Source organism: Narcine bancroftii, chromosome 2 (assembly GCF_036971445.1).
Source record: "Narcine bancroftii isolate sNarBan1 chromosome 2, sNarBan1.hap1, whole genome shotgun sequence".
Taxonomy (NCBI): domain Eukaryota; kingdom Metazoa; phylum Chordata; class Chondrichthyes; order Torpediniformes; family Narcinidae; genus Narcine; species Narcine bancroftii.
In genome coordinates, this window is record NC_091470.1 from 318,700,074 (window position 1) to 318,717,892 (window position 17,819).

The 17,819-nt window shown below is 39.2% G+C and overlaps 1 protein-coding gene across 3 annotated transcripts in view; it reads right to left on the reverse strand.

Annotated features, from left to right (window-relative positions):
* LOC138755571 (UDP-N-acetylglucosamine transporter TMEM241 homolog) overlaps window positions 1-17,819 on the reverse strand; it is a 198,088-nt gene that overhangs the window by 122,277 nt on the left and 57,992 nt on the right. For all 3 annotated transcript variants that reach the window (XR_011352398.1, XM_069921795.1, XM_069921793.1), the window contains exons 9-10: window positions 8,804-8,846; window positions 7,775-7,810 (exon numbers count right to left, since the gene is read on the reverse strand). Coding sequence is in view for 2 of the 3 variants with exons in the window: in XM_069921795.1 (XP_069777896.1) it covers window positions 7,775-7,810; window positions 8,804-8,846 (79 nt within the window). In the remaining variant the exon portion in view is untranslated. The remainder of the gene's footprint in view (window positions 1-7,774; window positions 7,811-8,803; window positions 8,847-17,819) is intronic.

Consider the following 17,819-nt stretch of genomic DNA (forward strand, 5'->3'; position numbering starts at 1 on the left):
GGGGGGGAGGACGTGGGGGGGGAGGACGTGGTGGGGGAGGACGTGGGGGGGGAGGACGTGGGGGGGGAAGACTGGAGGGGGAGGACGTGGAGGGGGAGGACGTGGAGGGGGAGGACGTGAAGGGGGAGGACGTGGAGGGGGAGGACGTGGAGGGGGAGGACGTGGACCTGTCCTCGGGCCTGCGCAAAGGAGCTTTTAGGTGGAGTGCAGTGCGCGCAGTACTGGCCCCACCCTTTACACCCATGGTTCGTGTGCCGTGGCCAAGCAAGCTGGGACGTGGCAGCGAGGTCCTTGGGTCGTAGGTTTTATATCGGAGTGGCCTTCTTCTATGCAGGTTTCTTACCCGGGCTGGAGGGGCCTGCCTCCCCTCCTAGGTCGGTCCATACTGCCCGGACCGGGGCCGAGGCCGCCGCAGCTCACCCTGTGCCTGGACTGGGGCCGCCACCTCCCACTCTCTGCCCGGATCGGGGCCTCCGCCTGCCTCACTCGACCGAGGCCGGGGCCGCCGTCTCCCCCTTGCTCCTGCCCGGATCGGGGCCACCGCCGCCTACCCTTCGCCCGGACCGGGGCCACTGCTGCTCTCCCTGTGCCCGGACTGGGGCCGCCGCCTCCCACTCCCTGCCCAGACTGGGGCCTCCGCCTGCCTCACTCGACCGAGGCCGGGGCCGCCGTCTCCCCCTTGCTCCTGCCCGTATCGGGGCCGCCACCGTCTACCTTTCGCCCGATTAGTTAAACCCCAGTGGATCCCATTGGAATTAACTTAGAATGCAATTAAGATTTCTCCCCAGAGTAAGTTATTCGAGTTCAGCGCGAACTGGGTTCTGCCGCCTGCAGACGTCATGTTAACCAGAGCGCGAGTTCGTCATTCACAAACCAGCGGCGGGGATATAAAAAGACTGTCAATGATGGTCTGGGAAAGCTTCTTATTCTTGCTTCTCTGATCTCTCCTTAACGATGGCTTCAACCCTTGTCTAGGCTCATTCTTCTGTCACCCCATACAGTCCTCTGAAAACCAACATGTTTGATGCTATTATAGTGGCTGCTGAAGATCAAACTGCGCTGGGTAGGTCACGTCTCCAGAATGGAGGACCATCGCCTTCCCAAGATCGTGTTATATGGCGAGCTCTCCACTGGCCACCGAGACAGAGGTGCAAACAAAGAAGAGGTACAAGGACTGCCTAAAGAAATCTCTTGGTGCCTGTCACATTGACCACCGCCAGTGGGCTGATATCGCCTCAAACCATGCATCTTGGCGCCTCACAGTTCGGCGGGCAGCAACCTCCTTTGAAGAAGACCACAGAGCCCACCTCACTGACAAAAGACAAAGAAGGAAAACCCAACACCCAACCCCAACCAACCAATTTTCCCTTGCAACCGCTGCAACCGTGTCTGCCTGTCCCACATCGAACTTGTCAGCCACAAAACGAGCCTGCAGCTGACGTGGACATTACCTCCATAAATCTTCGTCCGCTAAGCCAAGCCAAAGAAAGAAATAATATATCTATTTCTTTCTACCAAAGTGGATGACCTCATTTTTCCAAATTATATTCCAAATTGTCCATTCACACAAGTTGCACACTGCTCTGGTTCTTCACTGCCCAAATTGTCACCCGCATTATCTTACATCAACAAACCTACATTATACTGAATCTACTTCATTTAAACCATTAATGTATATTTATGAACAGCTGGGGTCAACACCAAATCTTGCAACAACCTGCCAATCACAGATCCTCTACCCAAAAATGAATTTTAATTCCTACCATGTTTTCTGCCTGTAAATCAATCCTCATTTCAATGCAGTACTTTAGCAGGAATATTGTGTATAATTTTGTTTAAAAGTTTTGTGTCTGGCAATTTTTCAAAATCCAAATACACCACATAACTGATTCATCCTTATCTATCTTGCTAGTTACAACCCCAAAAGATGCTAAATAAGTTGGTCAAGCATGATTTTACTTGCATAAATTAATAGTAATTTTAGACAACCCCTATTGTTAGATTTTGTGTAAAAGCAGATATAAAGGAGCTTTTTTCCCTAGCATCTAATGTTGTTCATCAGGAGATAAGCAACAAGAAAGTGAAACTGAATATAGGAATTTGTTAAGTGAAGCGTCTACTTCCATAGGAGTCTGAGATTTGGCATGTTGTTGGATACTTTATTAAATTTCTACAGAAGCACTGGAAAGTGTACAGTCTGGTTTGGGAAATTGACTGCCCAATAATGTAGAAGGTAACAAACATAGCCAGGTCCATCACAGGCTGTGGTCTCCCATCCATTGCAAATGACCACATGAGGTGATACCTCAAGAAGGCAGCCAACATCATAAAAGACCCAATTACCCTGGTCACAACCTCCTCTCACTGCGACCTTCAGGCAGAAGGTACAAAGGTCTGAAAACCAGTACCTCTAGGTTCAGGAACAATTTATTTCCAACAGCTATCAGACTTGAACCTCACCTTGGTACTCTAATCATAGACTACACAATTGCAAGTTACTTTTTTTTTATAAATATGTTCACAGTAATCCTAGTTATCTTATGTATTTATAGTATATTTTAATCTAATTCAATTATTTTACTATCACCAATTTTATGTAAGTACTCATTTGGCTGCAGCGTAAGAATTGTGGGACATATGCACAAGATACAAGAGCAGAAGTAGGCCCATCGGGTCTGCTCTGCTATTCAATCATGAGATGATACTTATCAATAAGCCCCCCTTCTCGGCCTTCTTCCCGTAACCCTTGATGCCCTAACTAATCAAATACCTGTAATCTCTGCCTTAAATGCACCCAACGACCTTGCTTCCACTTCCACCTGTGGCAATAAGTTCCACAGATTCACAACACTGTCTAAAGAAATTTCCCTGTATTTCTGTTTTAAATTGATGCCCTTTTATCCCAAAATTGTGGTCTCTTTTCCTAGACATTCCTACCATGGGAAACAACTTTGTCACATCTACTCTGTCTGGACATTTCAGCATTCAAATGAGTTTCCCCCATCATCCTTCTGTACTCCAACGAGTACAGCCCAAAAGCCAACAAATGTTCCTCATTTGCTAACCCTTTCATTCCTGGTATCATTTTAGTAAATCTTCTCTGAAGCCTCTCCAATGCTAGCATATCCTTTCTCTAACAAGGTGCCAAAACTGTACAGTCTCCAAGTGAGGTCTCACCAGTACCCTATAGAGTTCCAACATTACATCCGTGCTCTTCTATTTCTCTAGAACTGAATGCCAACATTGCAATCGCTTTTTTCACTGATGACTCAACCTGAGGTTAACCTTTTGAATATCCTACATGAGGACTTTGTAGCTCCAAATTTTGAATGTTCCCTCCATCTAAACAATAGTCTGCCTGACTATTTCTTGTATCAAAGTGTATGACTGTGCACTCCCCAACATTGTATTTCATCTACCATCTCTTTGCCTATTCTCCTAAGTCTCTTTGCAGCCTTTCCATATCCTGAGCACCATCGACTCCATCACCTATTTTGGTGTCATCTGCAAATATAGCCACAAAGCTATCCATTCCATTATCCAAATCATTTATATACAATGTAAAAAAAAGCCTCCCCACCCCACCATTGACCCCTGAAGAACACCACTCGTAACAGACCACCGACCCAAACAGGATCCCATTATTCCCATTCTGTTTCCTGCCTATTAACCAATGCTTTATCCATGCTAGTATCCTTCCTGTAATTCCATGAGCTCTTATCTTGTTAAGCAGCCTCATATGTGAAACCTTGTCAAAAGCCTTTTGAAAGTTCAAGCACACAGCATCCACTGCTTTTCCAGTCTGTTATCTCTTCAAAAAATTGTAGCATGTTTGTCAGGGGTGATTTTTCTTTAAGAAAATTATGGTGACTTGGACCTCTCTTGTGATGCTTCTCTAGGAACTACAAGTCTATAGTTTCCTTTCTGCTGCCTCCCTCCCTTCTTAAACAACAGTGACATTTGCACTCTCCAGTCCTCTGGAACCATGTCAGAATCCAGATTCCTGGAAGGTCATTACCAATGCCTCCACACTATCTGCAGCAATCTTTCAGAACTCGAGGGAGCATTCCATCCAGTCAGGATGGAATGCACCCTTGACTTAACTACCCTTAGACCATTTGGCTTCCCATGTGCCTTCTCTCTCATAATCTAGACAGCACTCACTTCACTTCCCAGAGTCCAGTAAGCTACTAATGTATTCTACTGTAAAGACTGATCCAAAATATTCATTCAGTTCCTCTGCCATCTCCTGGTCTCCCATTACAACTCTCCAGCATCATTTTTAACGGTCCTATGTCTATTCTTGTTTCTCTTTTACTCTTTATATACTTAAAAATGCTTTTAGTATGCTTTGATTTTATTTGCTAACCACTTTTCATAATTTCTCTTTTCCTTCCTAATCATCTTTTTAGTTGCCTTCTCTAAGTTTTTAAAAGTTTCCCAGTCCTCTATCTTCCCACTAATTATTGTTTCCTTTTATACTTCTGCTTTAACTTCCTTCATCAGCCATAATTGTCTCATTTTTCCATGCATAATTTTCTTTCCTTGTGGTGTGCACCTGCCCTGCACTTTCCTCTTTTTGTTTTTGCAGAATCGCCAGCCATTGCTGATCTGCTGTCTTCCCCATTACTGGGCTTTTCCAATCGACTTTGACTAGATCCTCTCTCATGCAACTGTAATTTTCTTTACTCCACTGAAATATCACCACATCGGACTTTAGCCTTTCCTTTTTAAATTTCACAGTGAATTCAATTATATTGTTATCATTGCCTCCTATGGGTCCCTTTACTTAAAGTTTTCTAATCACCTCTGCTTCATTTGACAGCACCCGATCCAAAACAGCTAACCCCCTGGTGGGCTCATCAACAAGCTACTCCAAAAAGCCATCCCGTAGGTATTCCACAAACTCTCCCTCCTAGGGTCCCATATTAACCTGACTTTCCCAATTTACTTTCATGCTAAAATCCCCCATGATTATTGTAACATTGTCCTTCTGACGTGTCTTTTTTATTTCCTATTGTATTTTGTAGTCCACATCCTGGCTGATGTTTGGGGGCCTGTATAGGGGCCTGTATATAACTGCCATTAGGGTCCTTTTATCTTTACCATTCCTTAACTCAACCCATAAGGATTCTACCTCTTCTGATCCTAGGTTTCTTCTTTCCAATGATTTGATATTATTGCTTACCAGCAGAGCCATGCCACCCCCTTTGCCTACCTGACAATCCTTCTGATGCACCATGTATACTTGGACATTAAGCTCCCAATGACACCCATTCTTTAGCTAGGATTCAGTAATGGCCACAACATCGTACCCTCCAATCTGTAATTGAACTCCAAGACCATCCACCTTGTCCTAATGCTGCATGCATACAAGTATAATACCTTTAGACCAATTATTGAATGCACTGTACCTCTATAGTCCCTCCAGTTGCATTTTTGCCCCATCACCTGCTTGTCATCCTTGCTGCACACTATCCTTGGTTTATTTCTATTTCTCCCTCCATCAGCTCTGACACTGGTTCCAAACCCCCTGCAAAATTAGTTTAAATCTTCCTTAACAGCCATTGGGTTCAGGTATATTCCATATTTTTGTAGAGGTCATACCTTCCCCAAAAGAGATCCCAGTGATCCAAGAATCTAAAGTCCTGTCCTCTGCATCAGTTTCTCAGCCACACATTTTTCTGCCTGATCTTGCTATTTTTGCCCTCACTAGCACATGGAACAGGAAGTAATCCTGAGATGACCATCTTGGAAGACCTGCTTCTCAGCTTCCTCCTTAATTCCTTGTATTCCCTCTTCAGGACATCCAAACTACCTTTCCTATGTCATTGGTACCAACATTTACCAAGCCTTCTGGCCATTCACCCTCTCTCCTCAAAATGTTTTGGACCCAATTGAAGACATCCAATTGTACCCTGGCACCTTAAAGACAACACACCATCTAAGTGTCTTTATTTATTAGGCCCAAATAATCACAATTACAACTGCAGGCTTCTTCATCTTCTGTGTTATAGTGACAGACTCATTGTCTGGTCACCATGGTTGTCTTGTCAGGTCATCCTTAGCAATACTATCCAGGACAATAAACAATGTACAATAAACTCAATGCCATAAGAACTTTGAAAGTGACAAGATCTCACTGAGTTGAAGAGTCAGCCTGTTGCTCTAGGTAATAAATCGACATGGATACATATTTGGCTCACAAAAGCCAGGATAATGGGATATTTTCAAGTTAGCAATCTGTGACAGTGGGGCACCTCAGCAAGAGTGGACTGAGGATAAATTTTGAGTAAAGACCATCTTACATAATAGAAGGAACGTATAAATAACTGAAAGGATGATCTAACTGAGTTTAATTAAGAGGTTGCTAGTTGTAGTTTGTAGTCCTATACTTTAATTTTATTTTAAACTTAAAAGCAGGAAATGAAATGACAGCTAAAAAAAAATGTCAAACCATTGGCCAAATCCTGTCTTTAGAATGTGAATGATATACATTGAATAGTTAGGGCCTGCTGTTTACAGCTGATTTCCTGCATCCTGTAAAATCTCCTGGAAACAACAGCAGTCAAGTACTTGAAACACATGTTAACAAGAAAACCTATTCAGAATGAACATGATTAAGATTTGGTGGAAACAGGCTTTTAGAAATAGATTTTAAAAAAACAGATGCTAGAATTTATATAAAAACAGAAGATGCTACAGATACCTAATATGCTGAATAGAATCTTCAGAGGAAGAGAGACTGTTCGTCAATGGCTTTTCATCCATCTCGGTTTACATTAAGGGCAAAAGAGAATCACTAACAATTTCAGAATGGGCCTTACACGACACACTGACACAGTGAAGGCAAGAAGCATATGGTGATAACATATGAAAAATAAGGCCCTTTTTGTTCTATTTCATCCAATGATAGAAATTAATAAATTTCATAAAGCATTGCATTAGAAATAATCATTTAATTTTTTAATTGAATTTTTTCCAAAAATAGCAGATGGCTTCCATGTTATACGCCAATGATGGATTAGTGTATACAAGATTCTAAACTTGCGCTGTGCATAGGGTACAAGAGGGCCAAGTCACAATGGCTCCTGTAAACTGGGCTCTTGCATTATGCTTAAAGAACCAAAATTATGATAAAATCAAGTCAAGGTTCTGGCCAGAAACTGACTCTGACAAAGGGAAAGTTGTCATCATTCTTGTCACTGTAAGGCAATGATCTGTATTGGGGAAAGTACATATTTTCAGAGAAGAGAGCCTTGTTCTTGGTTTTGGTGGTGCACCAGATTATAGTAATAATTGGTTTCTCATTCCATAGATGCTGCTTGAATGCTTCAAGTACTTTCTCATTTTAATGGCAAACAGTTTACTACTTTTGTCCACACCTTTTGGGGTAAAAAAAAAGCCACAGAGGCCTATTATTGATGATCAAAAATGTCCTCAAGAGTGGAAGACAATACAATTAAGGGGGGGGGAGGGGAGAAAATGCCACTGTGTATATTTAAGAGGGAAATGTTTGTATGTATTTTGATGATATGGTTCACAGTGTGAAAAATTTTAAAAAAAATTTTTAAAAAGTGGAAGACAAGAAAAGTCAACATTCAACTTTTTGAAATGCCCAAAGTTAATGGCACAAAATAATATACAATTTAGAAACTGATTTTAGCCAACGATGTCTTATATACCAGTGCAGCTCCAGCAAAGAATATATTTTGTGCATCTCCACATTATATGTATATGGCAATAACTCTCAGGTCAAGTCAACAATGTTTACCTGTAAAGGTAGCTGAGATATTGCTGCTCCATTTCACTGAAAGAAAAATACATGTCAACTTATTTCTGTAATAATAAATAAATTTTAGCAGTGAGAATAAGATCTGTGACCTTGTGTTTCTGGATTATAATATATGGTGGTGCTACTTGGCTCTAATTTAGGATCTTTTCATTAAATATAATAGAGACCAGGTAACTTTTTGACATGAAATCAGAGGCGAAATGTGGGTACAATGCAGGCTTCAATTTCAACAGAAAATTATGAGTATATGGTGAATAAGAGAAAACTTAACATGAAGAGTACCAGTAGTTTTACTGTAAAATCAGGCCATTTGGATTTGGAATCTCCAGAACGATTAGTTCTGTAAAACCTCTAAAATAATACAGGTACTATGAGGTTGAGAGCATTGATCTGAAATTTAACTACATAGTTCTCATGCAATATGGTTAAGATGGAGGTCCAGTCATAGTATATTACCCAAGTATCACATTGTGACATTGATTCATTGCTAGGTTGCTCAGAATAGCCCATGGAAGGAGTTAGTAGGAAATAAAACTGTAAAGTTCTATCACTCAGAAGTTTGTTTGTCCAAAATTGGTTGACATAAACGAATCGAGATGTAGGATCTATTTCTGTGTTGTATTGCTGAATCTGGTTGATGAACGTTCATCAGAATAGAGCAGGTAAGATGAATAGTCGTGGATGCGAAAACTTTTAACTGTTTGTTTCTATTTAGAAGCTGCCTGATCTGCTGAGTATTTCCACCATTCTCTTTTTATTTAAGATTCACAGCAACTTCAGTGACTTTTGCTTTTCAAAAAGAATTATTTGTTTAAAATATTTCCAGCCTTTTCAGTAGGTTAAGAAGCCACTACAAATCCAAGTACATAATTTTAATGCAATATCTGAATCAATGCATTTATTTATTTCATCCACAGTTTCTCCATGTCTATAAGAAACCTGAATCACACTGTATCACACTGTAAATATTGAATGATTTTGTGTGCACAAAAATCTGTACAAGTTTACCTTAGTGAACAAGATTTTAACTTCTGAAATACTTTATATCCACCTGCAGAAAAAGAACATTGACTGTAAATAAAACAAGAAAATATGCAGATGCTGGGATCAAGTGCCATATACAAAAGTGCTGGAGAAACTCAGCTGCTCTTGCAAAATAGTTGGCCACTGAGAGGTCCTTGCACATCACTCATCGCATTCCATCAATCACCATATCAGTACCTACCCCTGTGACCGCAAGAAGTGCTACATTTGCAGTCACCTCCTTCCTCACCACTGATTGGGGCCCCAAACAGTCCTTCCCAGTTCACCTGTGAATCTATAGCAATTATTTACTGCATCTGGTGTTCCCATTACAGCCTACTCTGCATCGCTGAGTCTAAGCACAAACTTGGAGATCATTTTTACTGAGTACCTTTGCTCTGTTCGCTGCAACAGCAAGGACCTTCTAGTGGCCAACAATTTTAATTCCGCACACCATGGCCACACTTACAACTCTGTCCATGGCCTCCTGTACTGCTAAATCGAGGCCACCACAAATTGGAGAAACAACACCTAATATTCCGTCAGGGCACTCTCCAACATAATGGCATTAATGTTGACTTCTCCAATTTCTATTAACACCTTCCCTGGCCTCTCTTTCCCTACCACTCTTGTGACATTTGATCGAGCGCCCCACCCTCTACCCTTCCTTCTCCCTTCAGAGAGCTACTTAGACCTCTGCCCTATCCTCCTATTACTTCTCAATTTATTTCACTTCTACCCTCCTACCTGTTAGCCACTGCTCCTGCCCCTTCCTCCTTTTTTGTTTTAATTCAGGTGTCTACCTGTTTTCCAGATTCCTGATGTAGGGCTCAAGCCCAAAACATCTGTTACCTTTTACTTCCTATGGATGTTGCATGACCTGAGTTTCTCCAGCATTTGTGCACAACATAAGAACTGAAATTTGAACTTTGCTATATAAAATAATTCTTAAATTCTGAAGTATAAAGACTAGAATTGTTTGAAAATCTCATTAATTTTAGAATGAACCATTGTCATTGTGCCACCTTTCATTCGAATCTTATTAATTTGGTTTTTTTTTAACTGCAATACCTTTCAATTGACCTGCAAGTAACTTACCAGTCTTTTCACCATGAATATAAAAGTGGCTTTTACTTCTCAAAAATTATTGTTCAATATGATATGTAGAAAGATCAACTTTTTTTAAAAATATAACTCCGGATCTTTATTTTGTGCAAATAATACATCAATTTGTTTAATCTGATTAATCAATTCCAGTCTTTCTTTATTAGACTTTTTCCTAAGATTAGCTGCGTAAATAATTTGACTTCAATGGCTGAGTTTTTGGAATGAATAAATTTATCCACCCTAACTCAGGACAAGCGTACAAGGCTGGAAGAACCTATTTCTCAGGATGAAATCTCTATAGCTATTTCTTCTATGCAGTCGAGTAAATCTCCAGGTCCAGATGATTTCTTGCAGAATGTTATAATTTTTTTCCTAAATGCCTTGTGCCTCATCTAAACTCTATCCTTGAATAATAATTGAAAGAAGGAATTCTTCCCTTATCATCTTATGAGGCTAGCATTTCTCTTATTTTGAAAAAAGGGAAAGAACCAACAGAATGTGCTTCTTCTAGACCAATTTCATTACTTAATGTTGATACGAAGATTTTACCTAAAGTGTTACCATATAGAATTTTGCTATGTAAAATATCTGCTATGTTGCTATATTTCAGAAAAAAAGCAAAGTGCATACAGTGGTTAATGAAAGAATTGATGTGTGCTTTGTGACAACTTAAACAAATTACTGACATTAAAGAAGAAACTACCAACTGCTATTTTAAACAACACCAGATCACAGTTGATCTAAGTGCTCAAATGTTCCATGCACAGGTGACTTACACAGAAAATTTAGGCTGTGGTGCAGCACTAAGCAAATGCTGTCCTACAAAGATTTTCTGGCAAAATTTGATGCCATTGTTGCAGAGATGCCCCATCATCCATGGTAGACAATGCAATTAATGAGTAATCCATTGCTTTGAAAGCACTATGAACTTTTTCTGAAGGATGTAACAGGGGTTTTATGAATGCAGGCCCTGCTCCATCCATACGCATGCCATAATATTCAATCACAGAATGCAGTTTTTCACCCAGTGTATGGAAATAAGAATTTATTTAACCCAGTGTAAATCATAATTGTTAACTTGTCACAGCTGAACCAGCAGAAGGTTAGCACAAAGCTATTACAGTAGCAGCAACTGGGTTCAAATCTGGGGCTGCTTTAAGAAGTTTATATGTTCTCCTTATGTCTGCATGGGTTTCCTGGGTGCTCAGGTTTCCTCCCACCTTCCAAAAAGTCTGGGATTGTAGACTATTTTGGGTGTAATTGGCCTCTATCCCGCTGTAAAAAGAAATTAATTAAAAAAATTAAAAGTTCACCAGCTGATAACTGACTTCAGGAAGGGAAAACTAGAGATGTACGATCCAGGGATCATTGGGGGAGAGGGTGAGCAAATTCAAGTTCTTGGGAGTCACCAACTCGGAGGATAATTCCTGGACCCAACACACAAATGGCATCATTAAGAAAGCACGCCAGCATGTCGACTTCCTCAGGAGCTTGTGGAGGTTTAGTATGACATCAGAAATCCTGCCAATTTGCTACAGAGGTGTGGTGAAAACTGTCGAGTGGCATCACAGTCTGGTATGGGGACACCAATACCCCTGAGCGTAAAACCCTGCAATAGGTAGTGGATACATCCCAGAACATCACAGGCAAAACTTTTCCCATCATGGTGAATATCTTCAGTAACGCTGCCATCGGAGAGCAGCAGCAATCACCAAGTATCCACACAACCCAGCACACGCTCTGTTCTCGCTGCTACCATCAGGAAAGAGGCATAGGTGCCACAAATTTAATACCACCATGTTCAGAAACAGCTGTTACCCCTCCACCATCAGACTCCTCAACTCAATCATGGACTCATTTAGGGCCTTTTGCTTTTTCACTTTATTGATTTTTTTTCCTCTCTCTATTGCAGAGTTTGTTTACATTTATTTATGTGTTTAAATGCACAATTTAATCACACTACCAATAAGTGGTAATTCTGCCTCGCCCACAGGAACAAGAATCTTAGGGGTGTATGTAATGTCTGACAATAAATTTTGATTGGGAAGAGAGAAATTACCAAAAATAGACCAGCATAGATAGAGGGGGGTGGGCTTTATAGAAAACATTTACACCACTGAAGGGAATAAAAAATAGGCACTCAAGATAAACAAGCACACATTCGAGGAGATTGGACAGCACTTCGGGCTATTGCAGAATGGAGATTTTAAGTTATTAACAGTGCAACAATAAACAAAAATTGCAAAATAAAACAGATTGCAGTTGCTGGAAATGTGAAATAAAATTAGAAAAAGATGCACCTATTCAGCGGGATAGACCCCAAATGGTGTTAAATCACTGCTTTATTCCCCAATACAAACCTTTTATACATTTCTACTTTTAAGGAATATATCCACTTTCAATATACATGATAAATATTTGTTTAAAAAAATCTTACAATATGTATTTGTATTACTTGCTGCTTTACCCTCATTTCATTTTTGCCATCTATCAATTTTTTGACCATTCTGATTGATTTTAAAATATTCCCAATCCTCAAGTTTAGTATTAGTTTTGCAATGGCAACATTGTAACTATTGTAGCTTGAACACTACCCTTAAGTTCTCCAATTAACCATGGCAGTATCAGTTTCCAAGCAGAGATTTTATTCCTTTAGGCATCTGTTACTTGAGAACTGAGTTATTGCTTGAAATGATTTCAGAATGTATCTATAATTGTATATATTAATTTAATTTTCCAATTCATCTCAGATAATCAACACTTCATTTATTTAGTTTTCAGCAACTTTTTGCACAAACCACTCCACCTTTAACATCAGAAAATGCCCCAAAGTATTTTTCAGGACATTCAACCAACAAAATCTAATGCTGAGCTAGATATGCAGATATTGAGACAGATGACCACAAGCTTAACATCCACTGTCAATGAAAGAGTGATTAAATTCAGGAATGATGGAGGTGTGCCACGTGGTGACGTGGGGTTAGTAACGGAATCTCTACTCTCCCCGAAAAAGTTTTTAAAAAGTTTTAAACTATATAAAAGTTTAAAAATATAGTAAAAGAAGGCATCAGAAGAGCTGAAGAAAAGAACAGAATACCACCAAAGAAGGATATGTCTGTCACTGTAGCATTGGAACTGGAAAAAGAAAAGAACAAAGAGAGAGAAATAAGGCCAATCTCAAAGGAAGGAACCTGGAGCTGTCCGGAAGCTGGTTCTTCGTAGTGAACACCAGGGAGCTGGGGAGACCTTGAGCACTTTTGCCCAAGGTCTCCCTGACAATGGTCGCTGCTAACTGAAGAAGAACATCTACTGCGCAGGCGCGAGGAGTCACGCCTGCACAGAGAAGAAACAACGGAGGCATATTTAAAAAAAAACCATCCAGAAGGTGACAGCTGCGGGAATGAACAGTGAAGAGTAATAGAGGTAGAAGCTGAATTGGTCTCAGAACAAGGATACAGAGAAGTTGGTAAGGAAACTACTACTGGCTTCAGAGGTTAAAATAAATGTGGGCAATTTGCAACGGACTTTGGAAGAATCATTGCAACAGAATCTTAAAGCTATATCTGATAAAGTGACAAAAACTAGAGATGTAACTGGTCAAGTACAGAGTACTTTCAAACAAATGGATAAGAAATTGGAAGTTATGGAAGAAAGAATAAAAGGAAATTAATTTGAAGTACATCAATTAAAAGATCAAGTAAAAAATTCACAGAGTCAAAAGCAATGAAGGAACAATTTAGTCAGAAGATGGATACTTTGGAAAAGTTCAGTAGAAGAAACATTAAAATTGTGGGGTTGAGAGAAGGCGATGAAGGTCAAGATATGAAGAAACTCCTACAAGGTTGGATACCACAAAAAAATTGGGAGTGGAAGAATTTAAAGGAGACATTGAAATTGAAAGAGCAAGAGGTTTAAGACCAAAACCACAAGAAGGTCAAAATGCTTGTCCAATATTTGTCAATTTCCTTCACTATGAGGTGAGAGAGTGTGTTGGAATTATCAGTAAAGCAAGCAAAGGCAAGACAAACTCCAATGATCTACAATGGAAACAAGATTTTTTTTATATCCAGACATCAATTTTGAACTGTTAAAAAAGAGAAAGGAATTTAATGTAGTTAAAAATTTATTGCAGAAGAAGGGTTACCATTTGTTTTGGGATACCCTGCTGTACTAACAAAATTTCTTGATGATAATACAAATTTTTTTCAGATCCAAATGAAGCTAAAGTTTTTGCTGAATCTTTGTCTGCTAAAGTGAGAAGTAAGGGGTAAAGAGGTTTACTGATTGGTCTGATGGTAAAGCTGAAAGATAAATATGTTTATTTGACTTTTCTTAAGACTATAAGGATAGGGAGTTAAGACAAGATAATAATAGTTAAGTAAATGACAAGATACATGTTGAGACTAGTTAGCACAAGTTTCTGGGGTGGGGGGGGGGGTGGCAAAGGGAATGTTTGTTGGCTGCCACTGAATCATATGTGCAGATGTAGGATTGGCTACAACTCCAATGAATAAGGGAAGTAAAAAGGGTATGTTAATAGTGTGCGCTTTTGGGGGGGAATTCTCTCTTTTCTTATTTTCTAACTTTTCTAATTTCTACACATTTATTTGAATAATAAATCTAATTAACTATAATACCTTTGTTATGTTAGAGATGGATTTGGAAGATGAAGGCTAAATAAGTAAGGGAATATTTGATTAAAAATGATTGGGAAGATTAACTTTATGAGTTTTAATGTCAATGGGATACAAAATCAAATAAAACAAAATAAAATGGTATTTAAAAAAAAGCTTTATCTATATTCTTTTTTATAAACAGGAAACACATCTAGTGGAGAAGGAATTGGATAAATTACAAAGAAACTGGGTAGGTAAAATAGTGGCATCTTCATTTAATTCAAAGGCTCGAGGAGTAGCAATATTGATAAATAAAAATCTACCAATAAAAAATTTAAATATAGAAAAAGACTCAACAGAAAAGTATGTTTTGGTAGAATGTCAAATATATTCAGAAAATTGGACATTGTTGAATCTATATGCCACAAATGTAGAAGATAGTAAACTTATGCAAGATGTTTTTATGAAACTGTCAAATGCCAATGGTAATAGTTTGATGAGAGGAGATTTTCATTTGACATTAAATTTGAAAATGGACGTATCAAGAAGATATACAGGAGATTGTCTAAGAAATAAAAGAATTAATGGTAGATATGGGACTAATAGATATATGGAGAAAAATGCATATGAATAACAGATCATTTTACTCCTTTTGCCGTAAGGCATTCACGAATTGACATGTTTTTACTGTCAACTGAAGTTCAACCCAGAGTTCAACAGGTGGAATATCTGGCATGTACCATCCTGGACTATTCTCCTTTACTATTGTTAATAGTATGTGAAGAAGAAAACATTAGTGGATATAGGTGGAGATTAAATAAGGTTATCCAGCTGCGCTGGATGGGTCACGTCTCCAGAATGGAGGACCATCGCCTTCCCAAGATCGTGTTATATGGCGAGCTCTCCACTGGCCACCGTGACAGAGGTGCACCAAAGAAAAGGTACAAGGACTGCCTAAAGAAATCTCTTGGTGCCTGCCACATTGACCACCGCCAGTGGGCTGATAACGCCTCAAACCGTGCATCTTGGCGCCTCACAGTTTGGCGGGCAGCAACCTCCTTTGAAGAAGACCGCAGAGCCTACCTCACTGACAAAAGGCAAAGGAGGAAAAACCCAACACTCAACCCCAACCAACCAATTTTCCCCTGCAACCGCTGCAATCGTGTCTGCCTGTCCCGCATCGGACTTGTCAGCCACAAATGAGCCTGCAGCTGACGTGGACTTTTTACCCCCTCCATAAATCTTCGTCCGCGAAGCCAAGCCAAAGAAAAAAAAAGAAGAAATAAGGTTATGTTGAAAAGGAAAGAATTTTGTGATTTTGTAAGAAAAAAATATTAAGTTTTTATGGAAAATAATAAAGATTCTGTAAAGAATAAATTTGTTATATGGGATACCTTAAAGGCATATTTAAGAGGACAAATAATTAGATATATGGTAAAATTAAAAAAGGACTATTTAAAAGTAGATCAATAAGAAAATTAAATAACTGATTTAGAGAAAACACAAATTAATCCAAATGAGGAAAAGAGGAAATTAATGGAAACAAGTTTAATATGATACAAACATATATAGTGAGAAAGATATTATGCAAATTAAACAAATATATTATGAGCTCAGAGAAAGAGTTCATAAGGTGTTGGCATGGCAGTTAAAGAAGGAACAAGTATCTAGGACTATAATAGCAATGAAAGACAAAAATGGTCAGATGGTATATAAATCGAAGGAAATAAATGAAAATTTTGAGAGCTTTATGAGAAATTATACGTCTGAGTTAAAACAAGATGAAATTAAAATTGAGCAATTTAACATCCAATTCCCAAATTTGTGTGAAGAGAAGTATTATATAATTATTTTGCAAAAGATGAGATATATGATATTTTGAAAACATTGCATAAAGTGCCAGGAGAAGATGGCTTTTTATAAGAAGAAATTTAAGAAATATGGTATTTTGTCAAACTTGGAAGCCTTAAATGAGTTTTATGGATATAGATTAATTCAGACCTTCTAATCCAACTCTCCCCTTAAAAATATGGTATTTACATCAAGAATTATATATATGGTATTATTAATGTAACTACAAGTATTACAAGTCTCCGCTCCATCCTCAACATTCATTGGAGCGACTTCATCCCTAACATCGAAGTACTCGAGATGGCAGAGGCCGACAGCATCGAATCCATGCTGCTGAAGATCCAACTGCGCTGGGTAGGTCACGTCTCCAGAATGGAGGACCATCGCCTTCCCAAGATCGTGTTATATAGCAAGCTCTCCACTGGCCACCGTGACAGAGGTGCACCAAAGAAGAGGTACAAGGACTGCCTAAAGAAATCTCTTGGTGCCTGTCACATTGACCACCGCCAGTGGGCTGCTATCGCCTCAAACCGTGCATCTTGGCGCCTCACAGTTCGGCAGGCAGCAACCTCCTTTAAAGAAGACCGCAGAGCCCACCTCACTGATAAAAGACAAAGGAGGAAAAACCCAACACCCAACCCCAACCAACCAATTTTCCCCTGCAACTGCTGCAACCGTGTCTGTCTGTCCCGCATCGGACATGTCAGCCACAAACGAGCCTGCAGTTGACGTGGACATTTACCCCTCCATAAATCTTCATCTGCGAAGCCAAGCCAAAGAAGAAACAAGTATTACTATGTATGTGTTGTTTCTTTTATTCTTCTATCTTTTTCAATCTATAAGGCTTAGGCAACGTGGGAGGTAAGGGGGTAAAAACTGAAAATTATTTAGTATCAATGCTCAATAGATACAATAGACAATGAAAGCTCATTTGAAATTTATGTATGATACTAATAAACAAAATTTTCAAAAAAAATCAGGAATGATTAAACAAGTGAATTAAAGGAAGCTGATATATTGGAGGGTCATAGAGATGAAGGAATTAGAAAGATAGGAAAGTGTGAAACCATCAAGGAATTTCAAGACAAGGTTGTGAATTTTGAATTTTAGAGCAATTAACTTTGGTTAAATTTAAAGATCCTAATTTTGAACCTTATCATATCCCTCAAGCTTAATACAAAATTATCCTACAATGTTTCCCAAAGGTTCATTTATAATATTATTAATTGACTGTGTCTCAATGCACAATGGATATAAACTAATTTGTATCCTAGTGGTGGCCTTGACAGAGTTTAACAAAAATAAATGTTTCAAATGCATTTCATGAACTAATCTTCCAAACAATTTTTGCTAATTTGCAGAGACTTTATGAAGACATATTCATCCTATAAACATAGTGTAACCTTGCTATAGACCAGGGGCAGACA